The 25,992-nt window shown below is 47.8% G+C and overlaps 1 protein-coding gene across 1 annotated transcript; it reads left to right on the plus strand.

The window, feature by feature from the left end:
• Nucleotides 1-17: 17 nt before the first annotated feature.
• On the plus strand, nt 18-25,832 carry ETF1 (eukaryotic translation termination factor 1). Its single transcript, XM_048960626.1, has 11 exons — nt 18-134; nt 234-375; nt 13,826-14,001; nt 14,748-14,887; nt 17,942-18,080; nt 18,837-19,027; nt 19,320-19,449; nt 20,186-20,341; nt 20,963-21,027; nt 22,178-22,325; nt 23,726-25,832. The coding sequence occupies exons 2-11, from the start codon at nt 290-292 to the stop codon at nt 23,806-23,808; spliced, it is 1,314 nt and encodes a 437-aa protein (XP_048816583.1). The 5' UTR covers nt 18-134; nt 234-289; the 3' UTR covers nt 23,809-25,832.
• Nucleotides 25,833-25,992: the final 160 nt, after the last annotated feature.

Below are 25,992 nucleotides of genomic sequence, written 5' to 3' on the forward strand. Positions count from 1 at the left end.
CCCGGAAGTGATGTCACAGGCCCCATGTGAGCCGATTGCAACACATGCAGCGCGGCGAGGGGGAGCGCGAGCAACCGGTGTCCGACGTCAGCGCCGCCGCCAGCCGCGCGCCGCCGGGGGGGAGCGGGCCTGAGGTGAGGGCGCGGCGGGGCCTGGGCCGGGCGGGGCGGCGGGGCCGGGCGGGGCCGAGCCGGGGCTAACCGCTGTGCGTGTGTGCCGCCGCGCCGCTGCAGGCCGCCGCAGCCGCAGGAGGAGGAGGAGGAGGAGGAGGAGGAGGAGGAGGGAGAAGATGGCGGACGATCCCAGCGCTGCCGACCGCAACGTGGAGATCTGGAAGATCAAGAAGCTCATCAAGAGCCTGGAGGCGGCCCGCGGGTGAGCGGCGGGGTCCGGGGGGCGGTGGGAGGCGGGGCTCGGTCTTCAGCTCCGCTGCCGGGCGGCGTGGCCGTGGCCGAGAGTAACCGTGGGGCGAGGGGGAACGGCTGTACCGGGAGCGCGTGGGGCGGGGAGCGGGCGGCGTTCCGCGGGGAGCCGGGCCTCACCGGGCCTCAACGTGTCCTCCGGCCCCGGCGGCGCTGCCGGCAGGTGGCCGAGCGGAGGGAGGGAGGAGAGGCCCCGCACCACGGCTGCCCTGTGCTGCCGCCGACGCCGGGAGAGCTGGGCCCGGGCGCGGCGGAAGGGCCCCGCGGGGCGGGCGGGCAGGCAGCACCCTTTGTTGGACCTCTCCTCTCGTCCGCGCTTTGCCGGTCTTTTCGCTCCCCCTTCTTTTTCCTCGTGGAAGTCCTTTGCTCCTTTTCCCCCAAAGTAAGCTTCTCCGAAAGGCTGGGAGCGCTAAGTGTGAGGGCTGTGCCCGCCCAGAAGTTGGCGTTGCACTTTAATGCCGTTCAATCCTTAGAAGTAAAAAGTGCTGGCTGTTCCTGCGGTGTGCCCTGTGTCAGAGAGGGCATGGGCCTGTCTGTGTGGGGCAGTGGGCAGTGGCTCCATGTATGGGTCAGGAATTGCTTAGACTTCCGTTATTGCAGGAACTGTAGGCATCAGAGCTGTAAAAAAGCGAGAAAGGTATGTGCTTCAGTAAAGTAAAAATGAAGGGCAATTCCTTAGTTACCCTTATGGCTGCAGTTCTATAGGCTGCTCTGAAATGGTGTTAAGCCAATGGGGGCACTGCTGCCATCCTGCTCAGGGCACCCTTCCCAGTGGTGCCTCCCTTTGAGCAGCTCCAGGCTAAAATGCCCAATTCTTGGTGCTGGTGGAGTGGGCTGGGGAACCATTCAGCTGGAAGCTAACCCAGAGAAGAGGGAAAGGGGAGGAGAACCTGAGCCAGATCTCCATTAGTTTGTATTTTTAATCTGACTTGTGATGTAGCCATGTAAGGGTTGCGGTGTGGGAGAAGAGAATGTGGAGCTGGTGCTGTCCTTGTCTCCTCCAGAGTTGCCTTTGGCTGCCTGAGCTGATCACTCAGCTGTGCCCTCATGCATTGCTGACAGCATGTGTTGTGCTGGCAGGGGCATCCCAGTGAGCAAGGGAGCCTGAGGACAGCTCTTGCCATGCAGGTGGAAGGGCTCAGGCAGCTACAGGCATCTGTTGCAGCTCGTGAAGACCCTTCTGGTCCCGGTATAGTGCTGAGGGAGACTGGGCTGTGTCTGGGAAGGGCTATCTTTCTAATTCTAACTGCATGCAAAAGCATGTCTGCATTGAACAGCAGCTCTTGGTTTGCTCATCGTTGGGAATAGGTGGATGTTGAAGAGGCCAAGGTTAGAACTGAGAACTCCAGGAAAAGGTGAGGTAGGAGGAGCGTTTTGGAGTGGGTGACCCCCTGAGTCTGGGGCAGCTGCCCAGCTGTCCTCCCCCACCCATCTGTGTTCCCTCTTCATGTTCAAGATGCTACAAGTGCAGTAAAATGCATGTAGGGGTTTGAGGTGAGCCCTCTGGTCTGGCATATCTGCTAGATGTCGTGTTACTCTTGTTCCTTCACGTAATGTGTGCTAGCTGCTAAAGCACCTGGCAAAGGCTGCTGATGCTAGCAGTCCTTGCTGTAAGCAGGATTATGCCGGTTACATGTAAATGCATGTTCTGCTTTCACGGAGTCCCAGTTAAAATTATCCTCCTCTCTTTGGGTCCAGTAAGGGGAAGAGATGCTGTAGCTCCTACCAGAAGCATTAGGCTCACTGGCACAAGAGGTGTGAGCCAGCGAAACAGGCTTTTCCTGCCTTTGGGAGAGTCACTTCCTCTTCCTGCCAAGTAGGAAGACCTGTTCTGGGGTGGGTTAGGGGGCAAAGCCTTTAAGTAGGATGATGTGGAAGCCAGGACTCCTTGGTTCCTCCACCTTCCCTTACTCATGTACTCCTAATAGTGACCCAGCAGCTGTGTCCCAGTTTCTTGCACTGGTTGTTCCTGCAGTGGATCAAAGGGACGGGAAATAGAGGAAGCTGGAGCTGGGCATTCAGGTTGTGTTGTGGCAGCTGGGCACTTCTGCTGTTTTCCAGCCGTTTCTATAAAGCCTTGATAAAATTTGTGGAGTTCTGTCAGAATGTTAAGGAAGCACAAGAACAAGGAAATGCTTTTATCATGCCTGGGATAATTGAGGTAAGTGGCAGTGTGTGGCCAGAAAATGAGGCGAGAAGATTAGAGCTTCAGCTTTACCAGGAGCTCATCAGCTGGAGGGCAGTGAGGGGAAAGCTGCTGCTTGAATGTTAAGGTAGCATCCTAGCAAGAGTGTCATGTATTTTTTTCCAAGCTTTGCTCTTCTCTGGAGAGCTGGTGTTACCAATGAACTCTGGTTAGCAAGAGCCTGACAAAAACACAAAAACCAACACCCCTCCAAACCTACCCCCAAACCCTCTCTCTGCTTGCAGGGAGTAGCAGGAGGTACATTTGGTATCTAGTTTTGTCTGTGCACGTTCCTCTAAAGCGGAGCCGCAAGCTGTCTGCCCCTGTACAGAGTTAATTAATTGGTCTTTCTGATATGGTGATAAGGGAAAGGGAGTAGCTGGTGTCTGCAGAATGTGTGTGAGAGAGGGCAGGTGGGGCCTGAGTTCTGTGCTTCAGGCCGTGTTCCAGCCAGGAGGAGATGAGAGTGAAAGGCCTTGTGAGAAGTTTAGCCCTTCTCTCTGGTAGCTTGAGCCGCTCAGATTCTCATCAAGCATCTCAGCTTCTCCCTTACAAAAGCATTCTGCTTTCTGAGCAGTCAGCAGTCCACAGTTGGTTTGTGTAACACACAGTCGCTATGAAAGACTGTGCCCCCCCCCCCCCCCCCCCCCCCGGTAGCTGCAGCTGTCTCTGCACTTGGATGTTGCAGCAGCTTGAGCAGGAGTGGTATTAGCCACTGTGATTTTCCTTATCCCGTGTCTCAGGGCTTTTCTGTTATTGCTTCATGCAGTTTTCCAGTGTCAGTATTAAACTGACAATCGCTCTTTGTTCTTCCATGGTTCAGAATGGTTAGCAGGACTGAGTTCAATTTTTCTGCTCATGTAAGCTGTAAATGCTTGGCAGAATCAAGTATCAGCAACAACTAGCAGTCTCCTTGCAGGCTTAGGCCTGAGATGTCACACTTGAATAGTGTTTGAAAAACTTCTCCAAGTCTTAGTAACAAGGGCTCTATTCCTGCAAACAGTTCTCTGCTGGGCAGATGGGTTTTCTGACCTGGAATAAGAGCACAGTGGGTGCTGCTGCAAATTGTAAGGCTGTGTTATAATGGTAAAACCTTCAGGAACCTGCTCGCATGAGACACCTCTCCTGCACTGAGCTTAAAGACAGGACCCTTTGCTTGCCACCCTGCTCTGCTGAAACGGGAGGCAGAACAGAGCAGAAAGGTGTTCTTGGCAGCTCTGCCTGCCAGCACAACTGTGGCTGACAAACAGTAGGTGGAGGTTGGGGATCAGAATGTGTCTCCAAACTGAGTGTTTTGGAAGGTGAACTAACAGGACATATGCAGGCTTTCTGGGCAAACACAAAAATGAGGCCCGAACAAGTAATTTATTCCAGTTATGACTGAAAGGAGTGCATGAAAGCAGGAGGACGGAGAAACAGCAAGAGAAGAGGGCAATCGTGGTGTCTCTGGAGCCATGGGGAAGTGAAATGAGGCTGTTTCTCACTAGGGTTTGGATTTTGTCGAGTTGAAACTTCCATCTGCTTTATGGGAGAAACCAAATGGGAGGCAAATAAAAAGCAACCAGTAAAGAGAGGTGTGAAAATGTACAGGAATTCCTGCAAAATGAAATGTATACTCATTCTGCAAGCTGACCTGTAGCTTGCAGAGTGCGTGCTGCAGAAAGCTGCGGTAGCAGCTGGGCTTTCCATCAGTCCATCTGGAGCCTTGCTGGTCCTGGTGGAAGGGCCCACCTTTGGAATTGGCTTTGGACTGCTCCTGCTCCCTAGCCATGAGCAACAGTGATGGGAATCTGCTCGGGTGGAGGTGGGTGGTGGGCTGTGCATCTTTGCAGCTTGTGCTGGTGTCGCTTCCGTGACCAGGCAGGTTGGCAGGGCTGAGACCTGTTGAGATAACCCAGTGACTGGAGAGCGGGACAAGCTGTGGTCTATTCTGCTGTTAGCACAGTGGGCCTTGCCAGAGGTGACCTCAAAGCCCACAGAGTTGTGACAGGATGCTGGAGCTGTAAATGCTGCTGTGATGCAGTCAGAGAATAGCCAGGTTTGCATTGCTCCTGATTTCTTTGGAATAAGCTCTGGGGAAGCTTGGGGCTGCCAGAGTTGTATTGCTCCACACTGGTGAGCTGTGTTTCTCTCCTGAGTTAAGCAGTGCAAATATTCAGTCAGTTCTGGTAGTGTTTGTAGCACTTGACTGTGGGGAGCACATTCTGCCAATAGCAGGTACTGGGCAGCTCTGTTGTGTGTGCTGGAACAGTTGTTGAATGTGCTAGAACAGTTGGTTCTAACTTCATTGTGAGTTGCTCTCCTGCATGATACTGCAGGTGATGTAATGGTTCCTGCTGTACCAGTACCATTGTGCCCAGCTGTGGCAGTACCATGCATGATGGCACCAGCGTGGCTGTCTAGTCCTTAAATGATGCCATGCACCGGGTGGAGGATTTATCTTGATCTTGCATTGCTAAGACTCGTTTCTGGCCACGCTACCAGAGATGTGTGGGCTCAGAGACTCCCTCCCCTGCTCCCAGGATGGCAGTGAACCACTTCCCCTCCCATCTCAGTGGGGATCCATTTGTCATTGTGGTTGTGCCAGGGTTTGTGTTCTGGGAGACAGTTTAACTCTTGATACTGAATCTATTTCTGCAGAGCTAAAGCTTTCACCTTAGGACGTGGAGTATTGCAGAGACCTTGGCCTGGCTCAGCTGGGGGCCTGCGAGGGGCAGCACTGTGCAGGGTACTCCTTGGCTTTCCAACTTGTGCTGCGTTGGCTGAGCTGCAGTGCTGATGTGTCAGGTTGGTGCCTGCTATCGAATAGCCCTGGAGATCTCTGCACAGCAAGCTGCTGTGGTGTGCAGGTGTTTCCAGCAGCTTTCACTTGGGCGGGGAATGTGAGAGGGGTATGTGAGGAAAGGACTGGGTAGGCGGTGTGGCACGCAGGGTTTATCTTTGCTGATAGCTGCTTGGGCTTTATGAGCTAGCGTTAAAGTGTGAAGTGTTTAGGGAAGAGGTTATGATTTAAGTTCATATCTGAGCTGAAGTGCTTCCTTGAAAAAGTGCTTCCTTGAAAAAGTGCTTTCTCGGTCTGGTTGTCTTCAGGCTCTTTTCCAAAGAAGGGCATGTTTCTGTTAGAGAGGAAAGTTAGAATATTAAGACTGCTTCTTGCTCTTGATAGTGCAAGGAGGAAGCGTTTGCAGAGGCTGGTGTGGAAATAGCCCATGGCAGGGGGATAACAGGGCTGTGTGGCAGGTTGTCATCTTGCTCATGGTGGCTGCCTGCTGAGGTCTGCCATGCGCTGGGGACAAGCTGTGTAAGCACTCTGTGCGAGCAGGGCTGATGGGGCTCAGGAGGAAGGCAGGGTCCCTTCAGAGCTTGCATTTGGGAGTGTCTGGAGCAGAGTGTTAATGATGGGTGGTCTGTGCCAGACAGGAGGACAGCCCCCATGGCAGAAGGGCTGCTGACGCCCTGCCTGTGTGTCATTGTTGTAAAACACTTCCTGGGCTTTCTCACCTGCCTGCTCTACCTGTTCCTTTTGGATTATAGCAACAACTAAGTGCTGTTTTGAGAATACATTCTAGCAGGTGGCAGAAAATTACCTGCTCTGGGAGAATTGTTACGTGCCAGACAAACTGCAGTTGGTGTTTTATAGCCTTTGGTAGTTTGGTAGCCTGATACCCGCCTTTATAACCACGTGAATCATTGCTGAACAGCATGATTCATGCACAGATCATCATTCACAGAGAGCTAATGAATGAGACCCTGACTGCTGAAGAGAAATGACGTGGTAGGAGGTGGGAATGAGCACCTCGAAAGAAGACAGTCTTTTTTGGCTTTGTGGCAACGGTTCTTTTTTCCCCTGTTGGCTCCATATTCCCATGCAGCTCTGAGGCATTAACATCTTAACGAGCAAATCTGGATTTGTGCTTCAGTCCCTCAGTGTACATCTTGTACCCAACTGGCCCATTAGCATAATGCAACAAGTCTTTAAAACTTGGAGCATTAATAATTGGAGAGTGAGGAGGGAGAGCAGGGGAGCTGTGGCAAAACCAAGCCTGCCAGTGAGTCACAAGTGTCTGAAGTGCAGAAATGTCTGTTCCACTTACCAGTAATTGGAAGTCCAGGCTTTCTGCATTAGGTCAGATGCAGCCAGTAAGGCCTATTCAAAACGTGGCTGTGCAATTATCTTTTTGTCATGTGTTGCCTTTGATCCAGGGATTTCAGTGTGGCATTGATTCACCTTCCCCATGGGGCGCTCAGTTTCCACTGGTGCTGATCCAACGTGCCCCAACGATGTGGGGTGAAGGCTGGGTTCCCTCCTGGAGCCCCAGGACCGATATGGGACCCACACTGCTGCCAGAGCAGAGGCCCCAGTGCAGGAGCCGCTTCCAGCTGAGGAAGGGAAGATTTTGAAGCAGGAGGTCACCAGCTCTGAGGCAGGGTGCTGCTTATGCTGAGCTCTAACAGCGGTGTGCGCTGGGCCAGTGGGCAAGGACTCAGTTACCTACTGCCTTCAGACAAGCGATACCTGGCCAAGTCCTCTGCTGTGTGGGGAAGAAGTCAGTGACCCAGTTCTTCTGTGGCTGCCCTTCTGTCCCTGGGGAGCGGTGCGCACTGAGCTCAGCAGGCAGGTGCTGGCAGCAGTCCAGCGGCTGCTGGGGGGACCGCACAACCTTACCAACCCTTGAGATGTGCTTGTAGCCTTGCCTCTGCTCTGGGGCAGCAGCAGCCATCTGCTGCCTCCCTGTGGGAAGTTCTCCTCTGCTCTGGAGCAGCGGTGTGCCGAGGAAGGCGGGCTCACTTTCTGTGTCCAGGGTGGGTGCCGGCACGGTGCTGAGCTCCATAGCCTGCACTCAGCTCATGTGGCACCTGGGAGCTTTTCCTCACTTCCGCTTTGAGAGGGTCAGTGGGTTAGGGTAAGAGGACAGAATATCTCCTCGGGGCACTCTTATTAATGCCTGCCTTGAAGCTGTTTCTGGTTACGCAGAACGCTTTGTATATCATCTTCCTGTAACATGGGACCTTCTGGCAGATGGGATAGAAGATTCCTGTCTAGAGCTCTGGATCAAGGTTACGGCATGAGACCTTGGTGCTGTGTGGACTGAGGTAGCAATAACTGCACGGCCTTGTGCTGTGCTGCTAAGTGGTGTCTGTCTAGGGCAGAGGTGGCACTCCAAAGATGACTGGGGAATTAACCAGTTGGCTTCCTGGACTTGAGGGGCTTCCCTTTCTCCAGCTAAAGCTTATGCTGAAAAGTATTCTTGAGGAAAGAATGGCTTGGTCTCCCAGCTCCATGGTCCTTCTCCTTGTGCCTGTTCTCCTCCTCCTGCTTTTTCTCTGCTTCTGAGATGATACCAGGTCAAGGGAGATCCTCCCCGACATACGTTTGCTTGAGAATTTATTGCTTTTGGGTCTTTGTGTCCTTCTTTAATAGACCTGGGAACCTCTGAGGGTCACTTTGGGCTAGTGTTGCCTTTTGGTAGGTTATCCAGAATGGTGGTGTATGCAGTGGTGAAATACAGTGCCTTTGAGGTGGGGGCTGTGATGTTCTTACTGAAGTGCTGCAATGAAAAGTGCTGTCCACAGCATGGCTTTCAGCTCTTCTTTACCTTAAGCTAAAGGGAGTAATGGTAATTCCCACTGTCCACTAAGTGGTGGTGTGGGCTGTGTATAGATATCTGTGCATCTGAGCTATGCTTTGAGACCATCTTGTGAACAGAGTGGGATTCCCTTTGTTTCTGGTAGAAACATCTCGCAAAGCTGTTGCATCCCAAGCAGCAATTAGATTGCAGTGTGTTGCCTGTGTTAGTATCGAAGCTTTGGACCGCTGTTCTGAAGCACAGGCAGTTCAGGCATTGGGTGAGCTTCCAGATGACTGGCTCTGAAGCACTAAAGGGGTGCCTGGCTCTTTCTTCATAGGCTCACAGGATTTCTAGGAAAAGCTGCATCGCTTTTGTATCTGCGGTCATCTGTGTGGGTTTGGCATCTCAAGTGAACTTATGCCACTTCCTATTTGAAGGAGACTGTGTTGTTGAAAGACAAAGTCTTTAAAGGGCACATCTAAGACCTGTTTATGCACTTCCCAGCCATAATTCATGAGCTGTGAGAGCGTACTCATAGAACTTCCCTTAGGCAAGGTCAGTGCTGTTATACCCAGACTTACATGAATAGGGAGTGTCTAGTGGCCTGTGTTCTGTGAGTGAGTCCAAACCAGCAATTTCATACTTGCTTGTACCAAAGGACACTTGCTTTTTATAGCCTTTCATTCAACATCTCTGCTCAGATACAGGATCCAAAAAAGTCCTCAGCTGTTCTTTTACATTGCTGCTTGCCTGGGACTGTGCTCTGTCAACATGGCCCTTCACTGCGGAGTCGTAGGCCAATGGAAGTAATGCTCTTGGACCTGTGCTGTGTGCCTGGATGCCGTAAGCTCTACCTGGGTTTACGTGGGTATTTCTGGCACTCATCTTGCAGCTGGCCGTGGATGTGCTGCTGATGGAAGGGGTCCATTTGTAGTTCTGGCTGTGCATGCAGCATGAGCTACCCAGTAATCTGTTGTCCTCTGGGCTGGAGACAGGAGACCTTGGGAAGGTAACAGCACTTGAAGCATCATGTGGCAGCAGTTACAGTAAGCCTCCTAGCTGTATCCTGTGGGTAAGGGCAGATTATCTGAAAGCTGCTTCGCACTCCTGCTGGGCTCTGGTGGTTGCGTGTAGGCCTTGTGCTGCACCCTTGGTTTCCAAGAAAAGCAAGGCACTTGTAAGCTGCTGCGATGTGAAAATAGGCTCATCTTGAGTCACAGAGAATGGCTGACCTCCCTGTCTCCATGTTACGCAGTGCGCTATTAGTGTAAACTGCTTCATTGTGGAAGAAGCACGGCTCAGCTGTTGTTGGTCAAGTCTCTGATGCCCCAGGATGGGCCAGGAGCTGCTATTTATACTGCACGGCTGTTACATGAGTGCTGTCCCATGTCCCAGGAGGCCAACTGCACCTCGGGAGGAGAGGAGGGGACAGCAGTTGGTGCTGCTGCGTTGGTGCTTCACATGACATGTGGCCTTCCAGTGGCCATTTCCTTGAGGTAACGCTGTGGGAGATCTTTGGGAAGCCACTGGGCCTGTCTCTGCTGTCAACTGGAGGTCTGGGGGCCTGCTCAGCTGTTTGTTGTGAGCAGGAAAACTGAACTCCTGCAGATGGAGATGGCTGCCCAGAGCAGGAGGCTCAGCTGTAACAGCACCTATCCATGGGGTGTCTTTGGCAGTTTGTTTCAAATGTAATGCACTGCGTGCTGTGTGCACTCGTGTTCTGTCAGGGTGGTTTCTTCATGTTAAACTGAGAAGTGCAGACACAGAGCGCCACTCCTGATGCCTGTTTTGGCTGAGGTCTCAGTATGGCTGTCCAGCTGGGTGAAGCGCTGTCTCAAGTCCCCTCTTTGCTTCTGAAGAGCCCAACGTGTCCTGCTTAGAGCTGTATCCCACAGCTGTCATAAGGCACAGTGAGACCTGTGGGACAGTGCCTTTTTTAGGAAGCGCAGGAAGATCTTGCAGTAAAAACCTTCTGGAGGCTGAGGTGCCCATTTGCAGGAGCACCAGCAGAACCTGTCCCCTAAGCTCTGTACAAGGCCAGAATTTATTCACGCTGCACACACTGCCGCTCGCTGTGATGAAATGCTGGTGTTTGTAGCTCCCTCTCCCACACAGCTCTGGTGGGTTTTAGGAGTGAAGTTGGAGGTTCTCCGGGTGGTAGGAGTAAATTCAGAGCCCGGATCTGTGCTGGAGGTACCCAGTATCTCCAGGCCACACTAAATCTGAGCTAATTGCCAATTACTGGCAGGGCTGGCATGGTGTGTTTAGTAACCATAGCACCCAGCAGTGAAGTGTTTCCACTTTTCCAGAGGTTGGCACTTAATTGCCCCCACCCGCCCAGTTTCTTTGCAGGTGCCCTCATTGCTTCCAATTGTTTTCTCCTCTGTAGTTCTATGAGCAGTGGCACATTTTGTGCTGTCCTGCAGACGAGGATGCCAGTTTCTTGCAAAGCAAACATCTCAGCATTTTGGATCTTGGTGCACATCCTTACGTTGCAGTGGCAGCTATTTGGCTGCTGTGCTGGCACTCTGAGCCCGGAATAGAGACAGCCACTGTCTGTAGCTGCTTAAAACTTCCTGGCGCAGTTCAGTCTGCAAGCATTAGCTTCCAGCTGATTGAGCAGAATTTGTCTTGGGTGCACTGGAACCGTGGGGGAGAACCTCCTGGCTGTGCTGAGGAGATTGTAATGGGCAATGCCCTGGGTCCCTCCTTGGGGGAGAGCTGTGGGGCTGATGTGGGGAGAACTCGGCTCGCTACATGTTTGATCCCTAGCTGTGAGCGAGTGCTTCCCTTAATCCAGATTGATTATTTAATTGTTCACTCTAACAGCCCAGTAATGAAGTTCTGCCTGGCGCTGTGCTTGCTGCAGGAATCGCAGTTGGCAGCAGCCTGCAAGGCACAAATGACCCGTGTGCTCCTGAGTAGCAAAACCCGTTGGTTTCAGAGAGTGCTGTTCACAGAGGCTTTACCAGCACGATTTCCATACAGTGTTCCTGGAGGTAAATGTGCTCAAACTCCTTCAGCAGCTGTGGAGGAGGATGAGGCATGGGAGGTACAGAAGTAACCTGTCGTCTTGCTGAGGCACTGGCTGCGAAGACCAATAGGAAACTCGGAGGCTGTATCGCTATGCAGAGATGCAGAGTACTTCCATCCCCCAAGCATTTTTGAACTGCTGTTTTCTTACAATTTCTTTGCTGCATTTTGTCTCTGAGGCACTTTTAATAGGTGGAGCTGCAGGTTTTCAGACCTGGCCATTCTGCAGGAAGGTCACGTGCTGGTACAAGCTAGCTTTGGAGGAGGAAAGCCATTTCTGTGGCAGGTGAATGTGGTCTCTGTGCTGCATGAGGCAGCTCTGCAGCCGTTGTCACCACCTGTGTGCAGATCTGCTTCAGCTGATGTCCAGTTTGGCAGGGACCTGCTCTCAATTAGGGATCAGACCTCAACCATGCCCTCATGTGAAGAAGAGGGAGATGAACAGGCAGCAGTGGGCTGCTGTTACAGCAGGCTAGCTGGCTGCTGAATGAGCTGGGTGGGCTGGCTGTGCTCAGCAGTGGTGTGTGCCAGCTGGGGCTGCCCCTCAGGGTGTGGGGATGTGTGTGGCAGCGCTGGGAGCTGAGCACCCGCTGTCCTGCTGGGCACTGCAGCAGTCACTGCCTGGAATCACTTTGGCTGAGTAAATAGTGATGAAGGCATGTCAAACCTGAGAACTGTGCTTCAAGTTGGTGATGGAAGGTGCTTTTGGCTATAAATCTGTGCTGGAGTGTAGCGATGGGTTGCATCACATGGATTACTGTGCAAAGCATAAATGAGAGCGAACACGTTGTCTAAAACTCCTCCTCAAGGTAGAAGGCACAAGGCCTTCTTGCTATTTCCACCAGGCTCCTGCACCTTGCTGTCTGCTTGTTCCCAGTGTGGTTCCTTGTGCAGAGGAAAGGTTGCACTGCGGTCTGTTCCTATCAGGAGAGCCAAGGGGCACGTTGGTCCTGTGTCTCATGCTGCCAGGAACGCCCCCAGGTCACACAGCCAGCTAGGATTGCTCTGCTGAGCTCCCTCATCTCTGGGAAGCAGTGAATCTCTGCTTTCAGAGGAAGAAACGAACTGTGAGCTCGCTTCAGGAGTGTTACTTTGAGAAACGTTGGGAAGAGCCACTTTCCTTCTGATAGGCCTCACTCAAAGGAGCCTGCTGGGAGAGGGAAGCCATTACATGTCCCCAAAGCGTGAGCCATTCACCAGGGAGCGAGCTGCTGTAATTGAGTGGTACATGCAGTATTCTTGGCTGGCATGACCTGGAAGTCTGCGATAGCTGTCAGGCAGGCACAGAGCTCCTTCTGGGAATAATGCTTGTGAGTGGCTCTTTACAACTTTCTTGATTAGTGTGTATGAGGATCTTGGATATTAAACCCAATTAGTTGTCTTTAAGGTCAGAGACTTATTTGACCTACCAGCATCAGATTCAACTTGGCCTGAATTGAAGATCTTCAGGAGAGCTGTACGACTTCTGTAAAGAGGCTAATGAAGTGAGGCTTCCTGAAGTGCTTCCCTGCTGCCTCTGTAGCCTGAACACTTCAGGCAAAGACTGTTAGAGCATCGCAGCATCTTGTGCTAATGTTTAAAAAAATCCATAAGAGCAAAAGGTTGTTTTCTTTTTTTCTTTTTTTCATGGCTGAAAAGCATTTAGTTGGTGATCTGGTTCAGATAGGAGTGCAGCTTTTGCTCTTGAGAAGGCTACATGACATGGTGAGGCATTTGATTTTGATGACATTAGTCTAAACGTGAAGGATGAAGCCTGGGTTAAATTTGAGATGGTGCAGAAGCAGCACTTCAGACATCTGGGATACTTCAGTGGCAAATGGGAGACACATACTGGAAGACAGACAGGAATGTCCCTCATTTTCTTTTTGGCTTTGGATGGAATTGAACCACAGTGTTGCTTTTGGAAATAAAACCTCTGCAGGTTCTGTCCCAGAGCTGTTGGAAAAACGAATATCAGTCTTTTTTTCATTTAGCTTAAGCCAGCTCTGTGATTTGTGGGGTCTTATCTCCTGACTGTGTGCCTGGGGCTGGTGCTTCTGAGCCAGCAGTGCTGTACTTAAGTACGCTTTTATTTAAAGCAGAGGGCTTCCCTAGGAGGCACAGTGCTAGCAGGGAAGTAGCAAAGAACGGCTGCGACAAAATGACCTTCCAGTTCAGTTTTTTTGTGTTAATCTGAGGAGAACAATGTGTTAAAGCAACTCTTGGACTGGTTAGTGCTCCAGCTGTCTGAGAACAAATGGAATGGGCTTAAAAATGTCCTTAAAGTATGTGGCTGCATTGTTTTAAATAACTGCAAGCAGTCCTCAGCTGGAGTTACGTTCTGTTCTCCCCAAGTAGTATGCCAGGTTAAACCTTCTGGAGGACTTTGACCATAAGTGGCTAACACAGATTCTTGGTTATGGAGGCAAATCTTTTGAACAGCCTGTTATATTTTCTTTTCTCTCTCACCGTTGTCCAGCAGAAGATGAACTATCCTGTTTGCAGTGCATTGAAGCATCCTTTGAGACTGGGGAAACCACGGGAGCAGGGAGGAGATGACTGCTGGCATGGAATGTGGTATGAATACACAATGGTACTTTGGTGGCTGCTCACAAGTCGTCTTTTTCCTTTTTCAGCAATGGTACCAGCATGATATCATTGATCATTCCCCCCAAAGACCAGATATCACGAGTGGCAAAAATGTTAGCGGATGAGTTCGGCACTGCCTCCAACATTAAATCCCGAGTGAATCGCCTTTCAGTACTGGGAGCCATTACATCTGTACAGCAAAGACTCAAACTCTATAACAAAGGTAACTTTAGCATCTGTGGCTGCTGGCAAACTTCCCCCACGTGGAAGCTCTCTTAAGTTCCTGTATGCATAAGCAGAATTCTGCTAATCAGTTCTATTAGCCTGTGCTGCTGTTTTGCTTTGGTATTCCAGATATTTTGGGTGATTGCTTTAGGGGTAGCCCTTGGAAGTGAGTAGTAGGAGGGTCCTTGTTTTTGATAAGTGGGCTCATGGTTTGGTCCCAAGCGGTGCTGACTCACATAAACCTGGTCAGCCCTAAGAGCTGTTCTACTGTAATTGATTTGCACTGAACTAGTGACTTTCCACTGGGCAGAAACAAGTGCTGGAAGAGGGGTCACCAGTCCTGTCCTTACACTGGCAAACGGCCTTCACTGAAGTGGTCAGTCTTGAAATTGCTGTCTGGGTGCTGTGAAAGCTTTATGGGGGCATTCATTCTTTCTTTGGCTTTTATGAGCTTGCAGGCTTCTGGGTTTAACATAAGGTACATGTTCCTAAAGCTTTGCTCTGAGTCTTCTCTTCAGTGTTGGATAAGGTTGCCATCTGGTTACTGCTCTCAGTTGTTCAGTATAGGTGCACTAAATCAGCTTGTGGAGATCTGGGAGGGAATACAGTGGGGGAAATGGTAGGTAAAAAAACCTTGGGACCTTCACATTCAATTCTGGCTTAAGTCTCAATGCCTGATAGTTTTTATTGGTTATGTCTTGCGCTCATTCATCGCGATCTAAAATTGCGTTATATACTTTGTAGTACCTCCAAATGGTCTGGTTGTTTACTGTGGAACAATTGTGACAGAAGAAGGAAAAGAGAAGAAAGTCAACATCGACTTTGAACCTTTCAAACCAATCAATACGTCGTTGTATTTGTGTGATAACAAATTCCACACGGAGGTAAGAGGACTTTTATTGTCCACTGGTTTTGCAGTAGTCAAGACGTGCTTTGCCAGATTCTTTGAAACAATTCTTGGTGTGCATGAGTCCATGGTTTGTAGAACAGCTGGCTTTAATTAAGATGTCCTGCTGCTGAAGGCACTGAATGTCTTGTGACTGGCTAATATGCAGAAATGTGTGATATTTGCTGAAAGGAGTTGAAGAGCCGAGTCCACCTCCTGCTATAGCTTTTTTTATAGATTTTTATGGCCCAGCAAGCAGCTGCTGAGTTTGTGTAACCCGCAGACATTAGCTCTTCACTGTAATTGGAAGCAGTCTTTTTTTTTCTTAACCTTAGAGGCCCATAGATCTTATTCCAAGCCAGGCCATACAGTAATGCCAAGATAGCTTCAGTGCTGCCAGTCTTGATAATGGATGTGTTACCTGAGACCCCCGATGAAGAAACCTGCATGTGCATCAGGGGCGAGGAGGGATTATTTTCATCCAGCATCTACTTATCTTAGTGAAATGAATGGTTTGAGGCATGTTTAAATTAATGTGGATTCTTGTAGCTTTAACTGCATGAGGTCAGTTTGTGTCTGTGTCTGTTTTGGCTCTAGCAGTGGCAGTCTGAAAGTCTTCAGTAGGTGACAGTACTTCGTGTCCATAATGTTCACCACAAATAATGTGTGATACACCTTTGACCTATGAGGTGTGGCAACAGGGTACAGCTCTTGCAAATTCAGCTTGAGCCCATGTGTCCATAGATGTCTGAAACCAAGGGGTAAACGAGAGTCAGGGGCAGAAAGCCAGGGGAGATATTTGTCCCTGCAGTTGTTGGCAGTGGGTAGATGGTGATAGGCTGCCTCTGCCCTATCAGGAGAGGGATTAATTTGGTCTTGGCTGCAGCTCCTGCTTCAGGGCACTGATTCAATACAGAAAAGGAGCTGCTGCCCAACGGGCTGTTCCCAGGAGGCAGCTGTTAATACTCTTGCTGGTGTGTAGCACTGCTCAGCAGGAGAGTGCCAATAACTTGAGAGGAATTTTTGGTAATTGATACTACTGATGACGTGATTACTAACAGCACCTTTCTGTGGTGGCTCTTTGCTCTCCTGTGTCTTATTTGAGTGTGTGCTTATTTTTACTTGGTATTGTCTGCACTGCAGAGTCAAATTTAGCTGTGAAAGCATACTGCACGCTGCCTCCAGCAGTGAGGTGAGATGATGTTAACATTGCAATTCAGATTTGTCTGTGATTGTTGGGTTTGGTTGTTGAGCCATGCTTTTAACCTACTGGTTCTTGATGTGTGGCTGGAACTCGAGACAGGGTATCTGCCAGGACACACAGACAGATGATGGGGGGAAGTGAGGACATGTCAAGGAGTGGAAAAAAGGGCCTGATCTTCAGCATTAGGCTGAAGTGGAAAAAGGACGCTTCCCAGGCTGAAGGAACAGAACAAAGGCATGAATTCCTTTTTTGTCCTTGGTAGGTTGGGTAGTGGAATTGCTGACAGGACTAATGAAGAGGAAGTTGGGGGAATTGCTGATCACTGGATACTTTAAGAGGAAATCAAGAACATCAGAATCGTAGTCATTTGCTGTCTGGCAAGGGTATCTGATAAGATTTTCTCTAGACATGTTATTGCCTGTGTGAAACTGAAGTAACTTCCCAAGAGGGATATGAATCCTAATGTGTTTCTGAAGGCTAGGATTTACATTGACTTATTTTGATATCTTGGCTGGAGCATTCATTCCAGTCACACGATTTGCTTGGCTCTGTCCCAGTTAAATAGATTGCAATGTAATATGCCACTTCCTCATCTCATTCATCCCTCTGCTGAGGAATTAATACAGAATATTTACTTTGGCCAGAAGATTCCATTAAACCTTAGTGTCTGTTTCTTTTAAGCCTGAAACCCGTAGACTTGGTTGTGTGGATTTTGGATAAAGATGACTGGTTTTTATTCCTGCTGCTCAGCCCAGTAATCAGGCTGGCAGGCATGCAGACACTTAGGGATCCAGTGGAGTAAATCACCTTCACTCTTTCACTGTTAAATTGGTGACAAAACAATGGGGGCCTCTCCAAATTCTCCATCTGACTAATGTATTTCTGCCAGCGTTAGATATAACATCAGGACTGTTATTCTGTTCTTATTGGACAAATAGAATCATTTGTGTGCTGCGCCTACCAGTTTGGGCTGCCTTGAGAGGGAACAGCAGGTGACAGATTGCACTGAAAAAAGGGTTGAGGTAACCACAGATGTGTCACACCAGCAGAATGAGGGCTGAGCAAGAAATCGGACAGTAGGAGCTTGGAAGCCTTCATACAGTGCAATTGTCAGTGTGAATGACCTTACAGGATGAATTTGGTTCCCCTCCATAAAGAGAAGAAACTTGCTCCATAACTGTTTTTTCAGCAAAAGGAAGTTATGACTCTATAGCTAGTTATTCACAAGGCAGTTATTGCTGCTGTTAAATGAATTTTGCTTTGGAAGGCTGAATTTGTCATATCTTCTTTAGATAGCTCACTGTTCTGTCTTCGGGACTCCTGTAAGTCAACAGGTGCAGCAGAACAGTACTTGTGATGGCTGGAAGTTGAGCTTTCTTGGTGCTTTGTAGTATAAAACTGAGCTGACTAATAGCCCAATCAGCTCACTAAGCAGGCTTGGCTTTCCTGGCTGGAATGCCAGGAGAATTACTCTTCCACTTTCGCCAGCTGGAGAAGTGATGCAGCCTTGTGGAGGTACAATTCCTTTAACCCAGAGCTTTTCCAGTGCCACTCGTGAAGGTTTTACTGGTACACTTAAATGTGACAACATATGATGAGCTGGTAACGCTGTGAAAATAGTTATTGAGCTTAAGCATTAGTTTCTTTCCATATCTTTCATCATTTGAGGTGTGACCTGGAGTAGTCCCAGCTTCTGAACCTGCCACCCTTTGTCTGATTGACTTGTAAAAATCTTAAGAATTGTGTATTGAACTGAAGTGTACTGAGGTATGTTGTGCCTGGCAGTCATTTTGAACCAGGATCCAGGGCAAACCAGTTCCTCATGGTGAAAACACTTCTCTGTTCCAGGCTCTTACAGCGCTGCTTTCTGATGATAGCAAGTTTGGCTTTATTGTAATAGATGGTAGTGGTGCACTCTTTGGAACTCTTCAAGGAAACACAAGAGAAGTCCTGCACAAATTCACTGTGGATCTTCCAAAGAAGCATGGTAATGTGCTTGTTTATCTCTAAACTGCTCACAGCTGAATACCAGTGTGTTGAGAGGGGGTGTGAAGGTAGGAGCGGGGAACTTAGCCTGGATGTGTACAGCTGAACTCAGTTTTTGCTCCCTTGAAATTTGACAGCAAAGCCTCTAGTCTGAGCCTTCTGTCAAAATTAATGAATCACAGTAATGTGCAGCTGATCTCCTTGAAGGGGTACTTGTTATTTCTTGATGCATCTGGCCGTTTACTTGATTTGGGGTCTCAAGCAACAGTGAAAAGCACAGACCTGTTCCTTGCAGGAAGCACAGAGGCGTAGTGGAGCAAGCACAACTCTAGTTCCATTATGTTATGCTGTATTGCACTAAGCCACTGATGAATGTAGTGAATTGTCTGTTAGCTCCTGTTGGCTTATTGTCCTACCCTACAGCTGCAGAGAAGGACATGTTTCTGTAGCAGAGAACACTGGGTAATCATGTGTCAGCAAGGACGGTGTGTGAGGCAGTGGAAGTAGCTTTGCTGAAGGTACAGGATACAGAGTGTGCAGATGTGCAACATCTCCACAGAGTTGCAATCTGTACTTATAAATAAACAAACCTGCTGTGAGATGCATGGAGAGAAATCTTTCTGTGAATAAATAACTCCATTTGCTGCGTCTGCCCTTGGCTTCACTTACTCAAGGCCCAGTGGGGACCATGTACTAACAACCTTCCTGAAATGGAAAGTCTTCCAAAGTGCTACCTCACATCTGCTCTCTTGTAAAGGTAGAGGAGGTCAGTCTGCCTTGCGTTTCGCTCGTTTGAGAATGGAGAAGCGGCACAACTACGTGAGGAAGGTAGCAGAGACGGCCGTGCAGCTGTTCATTTCTGGTGACAAGGTGAACGTGGCTGGTCTGGTTCTAGCTGGGTCGGCCGACTTCAAAACTGAATTGAGCCAATCTGACATGTTTGATCAGGTGAGTGGCCTTCTCTGAGTAATGCTTGAAGTTGTAAGTGGTGCTGTTACAGTAGCTCTGGCGTAAGGTGTGCATCCAGAAACAGTAACCTTGATGTCATCAGTGATTGCCCTCTTTTCACTCTGAAAGCTTTCTGAGGTCCCTCTGACTCAGAACAATGTCTGCTTACAAGTGAACAAAACAAATTTGTGATGTGACTCTTGCCAGCTATTTATTCTTGAGGTGTTATGAAGTAGCTCTGTTGTGGTACAGCTGTCTAATGCTTTTTGTCTCCTCTTTTTTTCTTGCTTAGCGGTTGCAATCCAAAGTGCTCAAATTAGTTGACATTTCCTACGGAGGAGAAAATGGATTCAATCAAGCAATCGAATTGTCAACTGAGGTCCTCTCCAATGTGAAGTTCATTCAAGAGAAAAAACTAATAGGTATGTGACTACATATTTAGTATTTTCCTGAGCCAAATGTGCTTCACTGAATGCTCTGATCTTGTTTTAGGCCTGGTTGAGTGTGTGTGCTTCCTGAATTGAGAAGAGCACAGCTTGCAGTGATGCTTTCTGTTCTCCAGACACCTTCTTAAATACTGCAGAACGTAATGGCTCTTCAAGAAGAGTTTGCTTTGTTGCTGTTTTCCCCACCAGGGCTCCTCTGACCTTCTGTCTGTCATTTCATCAGCAGTTGCCTTGGTTTCAGGCATTCTGGTGACATTGGGATGGGAGGGAAGGAAATGTTTCCTCAGATTGTTTGCATCTTCAGCGCAAGAATTAAGATTTGTTTTTGAGATGGCAGTAGAAATGATGCCTTGTCTGACCGTCAGCAGACAGATGCTGCTGATTTGAGAGTGTAAGGGAGCAGTAGTAACAGTAGCTACTTCACACTGAAGAGAATGATGCTAAGTAGCCATTCTGATGATGGTGGATCAGTCCAATTGATTGTTCCTCAGCTAAGCTAAGCCTTCAGGTGGATCAAGATTCCTGACAGGGAAGGGTTTGATAGAGCCAATTTACTGGTGATGAATCTTCTGAGTTGCGTGCTCTGATCAGTTGTCACACACTTTGCTTTCCTACAGCAGTGCTGCAGTTCTCAGTTTCTTCTTGCATTGTTAAAAGTCCACATGGTGTGTCTTTGTTCATGACAATCTATTTCTTTGTATCTTGGCTGCAGGACGATACTTTGATGAAATCAGTCAGGACACGGGGAAGTACTGCTTTGGCGTTGAAGATACACTAAAAGCTTTGGAGATGGGAGCAGTAGAAATACTGATAGTTTATGAAAATCTGGATATAATGAGATACGTTCTGCACTGCCAAGGCACAGAGGGTAGGTGGTGCTTCTCATGAACCTTCCAGTGGCACAGGAGTTTAACACCTAAGCCATCTTACTTAGGTAGACCACACCATTGAAGATCCTCAAGTAGGTTTTAAGAAATGGGTTAAGGGAAAGTTGTGGAGGCCCACCTCTAACTTGCAGCTTCCCTGCTGTTCCATAGGACAAGTCTGAAATTAGCAAACTTCCACTATGGAGTAAAGAATTGCAGTGCTAGGGTGACAATTTGTCATAACACTGCCACTGTCTGTCCTTCACTAATGTAAGTATAAGTGCACTGATACCAGTGCATCATAGAAGGGAGTCTGACTTGAGCTCTGTGGCCATTTGAGAAAAAAACAACAATCATACAGAAATCGTATGTGTGTGGCGTGATCCTTGCCTTTATTTGTGGTGTGCTGCTTTTTTGTGGTCATTGGGTGGGTTTTTTTCCCTGTGGTACAGTTTCTTGACACTACACTCTGATGTGCCTTGTTTAGCTTCCCACAGAGCATCTGCTAGGAAGAAAGGCAGTGTCAGCTCTCTGTGTTGTGATGACTCTTCCGGTCTCCCACTGACTTTAACCTGCTTCTGATAGTCTCATCTAACCTAATATTTTTTTTTCTTCCTTCTCAGAGGAGAAGATCCTGTATTTGACACCAGAGCAAGAGAAGGATAAGTCCCACTTCACAGACAAAGAGGTATTTTAGCTTTGCAGGTAGTAGCTTTACTCTGGTGAAGCCAGACTGAATGTCTGACTTGGTTTGTCGCAAGCATGATGACCTTTCATGTGCTCAGAGGAGACCTGGGCAGGGTAGCCTGTGCCTCCTCAAGTTCAGCTTCAATGTAACAGCTGGATTCTGCTTTGTTTGTCCAGTCTTTCATCCTGCTAGTTCTGAGGCTGTATAAATTAGGTTAGGTGACAGGCAAGAGAATGTCTTTGACCACCATCAACCCATGCACCAAAGGAGTTTGTAGCTGCTGTGTGTCGTGTGGTCTGAGGTCCCAGATATTACTTCCTGCTCTTTGCTCACTGCTTCAATATAAATTAAAAAAAGAAAAGATGATAAACTGATACAATGAATTTAAGTGTAAGGGAGTATTTGCTGCTTGATAAATTTGTAATATGTATCTGTCATTGATGTCAATTCATTTCATGCCTTTACAGGCTGGAAAAACTCAAGAAGGTGGGTCTGTATTGTTTGATAGTAGTGCAAGCTGGGCAAAAGTCTGTCCCTTATAAAAATGGTGGTCATCTGTGTCTTGCATTAGGACTGTCAGCACAGCCATTGCAGCCACTTTTTCTCCCTGTGGGGGTAATTGCCAATTTCTTCTGTGCGCAGAAGGTTTACATTATTATCTGAAGTGATGTAGTGTTTCTATGCCAATAATCACTTGACCTTCTACTTGCAACACTCTGCTTTTTGCCTGTGTATTTGCATAGGCCAGTATTTCCCAGAGTAAACAGTGCCTGGTTAGATGAATGCCAATAAACTGTTTGCTGGGTACAAAGTAAGTCTAAAGAAACAGTGAAAATTAAGTGCAGCATGAGGTGACAGTTGAGTGGAAGAATAAACACTTCCTCACTGACTTCCGTGGTATGGAAGCCCAAAACAAGAGCTGTCAATATTTAATCTCTTAGCACCAGGAGTCTTGTGCTTGTGCCAGCGGCGTCTACCACTGAGACCATGGCAAATGTCATGCTGCTCTGACCTGTAGAGCACGAAGGCTAATGTGTCTTCTGAAGACGCTGATGTTGAAGGCAAAGATTTGCAACATGAGTGTTATTGGCAGTTAACATGCAGTGACTGTAATGTTCTTTTATTTTTTGCTCCCCAAATGTCTACGCAGACTGGCCAAGAACACGAACTGATAGAAAGTATGCCCCTTCTGGAGTGGTTTGCAAACAACTACAAGAAATTTGGAGCAACATTGGAAATTGTTACAGACAAATCACAGGAAGGATCCCAATTTGTCAAAGGATTTGGAGGAATCGGAGGTAAACTGCAGAAGAAAAATGTTGCGGTGTTTTGTTTTTTTGTGATGGGTGATCTGATAATTTGGTGCCAACACAAACGGAGAACTAAACAGATGAGTCTTAACTTTTACTGATCGTTACACTGGTTTAAGAAACCTATGTTCAGCAGGGATCTCCAGCATGAATTCCACATCCAATGGGATGCATGTTAGGCAGCTGTCACTTTCAGGCTGTTCCTCAGATTGTTTTGTCCTTCAGAGTGCACAGGGGCTGGGTTCTCCTTTTTTCCAGCTGCTCAATTTCAGAAGGGCTGTGAACTGCTTCCATCTGTATGCAGCATACAGTTGCTTTGTGGAATGCTATGCCCTACTATGTAGAAATGGTGTGTGACAAACACAAGTCTCATTTTTGAAGCAGGTGGATATGTTACTTGTCTCTCAAAACTTGTCTGTATTTTGCCCTCCTGCCTTAAGCTTCTTTGCAAGAGAAAGTGTTATTAGACCAACTCTGTGGAGAAACAAAAGTTCTGCAGTCATTTGGTCCATCTCTTAAACTCACCAACAAGCTTAGCTTGTAGTCTGTTGGAGGTGCAAGTAGAAAACAGTCTTCAGTCTGACAGAAGTCAGTAACAGAGCAGAACAAACACACCTGCCACACACCTTGTTCTCCCCAGACTGTCCGTTGCTTATTTGTTGATATGCCAAATGCTTTGTCTAGCTAAAGTAGACATGAGCAAGGAAGGATTTCTAGGGATTGAAGAGCAGCACTTGGAGGAAATAAACACTTTGAGGAGTTTGGCTGTGTATGAAACAGCAGACTTCTAACCTTTTGAGGGCTTATTATTGTAGGAGTTTCCTAGTCTTGTCAGATCCAGGCTCTTAGCATGGTTGGATACTGCTTGCTACCAGGCTTCAGTTCTTGCAGTTCAAATAAATTTCACCTAGGGTAAATGTTTCCAGAGATAAAAGCATCCCAGAGACCTGGCTTGATGTGGAGGTTAAGACGAGACCAGGAAGACAGCTACTGAGTTCAGCTGACACTCCACTGTAAAAGTTGCTTCAACATCAGCTGCTGTCTGAACATAACTGCTATCCTTAGTCAAAGCAGTCGTGTTAGGGCAGATGACCCATTTCTGGTGGTCCTCCTAGCAGCGGGCCAGCTTTGCCATAAGGAGGCTGGTCTGTGCTGGGCAGGTAGGTATTTCTTTGGCAGTGTGTTGTGTTGAGCTGTGACTCGTGGGTTCTCACCACAGCAGTGTCTGCTGCCAGCCAGCAGCCTGAACACATCTTGCAATACGAGCACAAAGTTAGCTTCTGCAAATTCAGGTGAGAAACCCTTGATGTGCAGGGAGGGAGTCAACTTGCCAGCGCCGTCCCAGCTCTTTGAATTTGGAAGAAGCTAAAGTGTGTTGTTTTTACCAGGTATCTTGCGGTACCGAGTGGACTTCCAGGGAATGGAATACCAAGGAGGAGACGATGAATTTTTTGACCTTGATGACTACTAGGTAGTCGACCTGGGTCCGGCAAAACGTGCCTCGCCCCTCCAGCATCCAACCCAAGGAGCAAACTCATGGTGGAAAACACAACAGATCCCTGCCTTAGAATTGGAACATTTCCAGAACTTGATCCACAAACATTGGATATAAAAAAGCAAAACCCTACACTTTGATTTGTCATAGTGTCAGTACAGCAGTAAGCTACTAAGTTCCTATATGCCACTTTGGACTAATTTAAAAAGAATCCCAATTTTTACTTTTACTCAATGGTGAAATTGGTTGCTCTTGTATTTTATGAAAATGATTTTTTTAACCTTCATGATGCATTAACTGCTGTAAACCTCTTCCTTCAAAAATTAATAGAAGTAAGATCCTACTGGTTTGTTTCTTTTTACTTTGATTGGAGAAATCAATTGCTGCATTTTGCAGCAACGTGACCCATTTACATGGCATTCTCAGCTTAGACTGCAGAAGAAGAAATGTAATGAAATTGGAGCCATTCGTTCTCTTCAAAAGAATGAGAAAGCACTTACCTGTGCTAGCTTTATGAGGTGTGGCTTGCAAATTCAGATGGTTTGGGGAGGCTTACCAGCCAAACGTGCTTTTGCCTATCTGCAGAAGCACTGCTCTTACAGACTAGGAAATGCACTTCACTGATTGCAATGAAAATGCTGCTGAGGTCTTTGGGCTTAATTGGATTTGAGCAGTGCAGCCTTCAGATTTTTTTTTTTCAGTGTTGACAAAAATAAACATGATTTAAGTGAAGTAAGGTACACTTTGTTTTGTTCCTCAGTCTTTTTTTTGTTTGTTTTTTGCTTTAGGACTGCGTAAGGTTTCCTTGATTATGTGAATTTGATTGAACCCACAGTTCTTTAATGGAAGCGGGTGATTTCCTGAAATAATCAGTAATCTGAGTCCTTGGCTGAAGCCTTAGTGCTGGTGATTTGGGCCGCTTGGTGGGTTGTGCTGAAGCTCATCAGCACCAAGGCGTCCATCTCCCAGCACTAAGGAGCTCTGCTGTGGCTCTCAAGTGTCCTGTAAATCTGATGCTGAGCTCTAACGCGCCCTTAGCGGGTTAAAACTTCTGGTTGCATCAAGATTCAAAAGCTTTTTTGTCATGCCTGCTATGTAGGATGCGTTTCGATCTGTTAGGAATGGCGAAGGGTTTTTCAGGTGGTCCTGCAGGCAGAAGATGAAGCTAGTGGTGCAAGATGATCACGTCTTGCTCCTTTTGGGGGTTATTGGGTTCTCTGATGGGCACTGTGACACCTTTGTGCCTGGGAGTTCTGTTCTTCACTGGGATCGCTCTGAATGCATCAGTCAAAAGCAGCTTCTGTTGCTGTAGTTGCATACCTGCCTATTTTTTTTTTTTTCCAATAATCCTGTTTCACTTGAATGGAGGAGGAGCTCATCTTAAACTTCTGCCACACTGTTCTTTGAGGTCCAAAATTACTGTCATTGTGAGCAATATAACTTGTAACCCTGGATTATAACCCGGCAGATGGCTTTGCTGTTGTTTTCACATCAAAGCTGGAATCTCTCTCGGAAGGTGTCTGGGTCTGCCATAGGTGTGCACAAACCCAGCTTTGAGCACAGCTGCGGCCTTCACAGCGGTATGTTCTGGATTTTGCCATTGTAAATGGGTCTAATGTGACATGACAAGACCAGAAAAATTGGGTGTAAATTTACATTTTTGAATATACTGCTTGTTGTTTCACATGATACGTTTAGGGTATGCAGCTCCTTTTTGTAGTTTTTATTTTTACTATTTAAGTTTGGAAATGATGCCAAATTTTTGTATTTCTTTAATCAATGTGTTCTCTTCAGTGATATATATTGCATTATATATTGATGTGTATATCAATATATACTGATATGTATTACACTTACACATACAAACACGTTAAACGGGGGTGAAAAATCCTAGCCTTCGCATACTATATAGCCTCTGCAGAGAGATCCCAAGCAGTGATATCTTGGTGTTGTGATGTACAGAAATGGAGAAGAGTATTAAACCATATTTAAGAATATAGTATGGACTCCTGATTTATTTCCTTTAGTCCAGGAAACGCCTGCTTTACTCCGTTCTGTGCCTGCAAGGCTGCAGATCTGTATGTGTGAGCTTTAAGGTGGCTGCTGCAGAGCTGAGCTTGGGAACATCTTGTTTCCTCGTCATGCTGAGCTGCTCTCTTA

The sequence above is a fragment of the Lagopus muta genome, chromosome 14 (genome assembly GCF_023343835.1).
Source record: "Lagopus muta isolate bLagMut1 chromosome 14, bLagMut1 primary, whole genome shotgun sequence".
NCBI lineage: Eukaryota > Metazoa > Chordata > Aves > Galliformes > Phasianidae > Lagopus > Lagopus muta.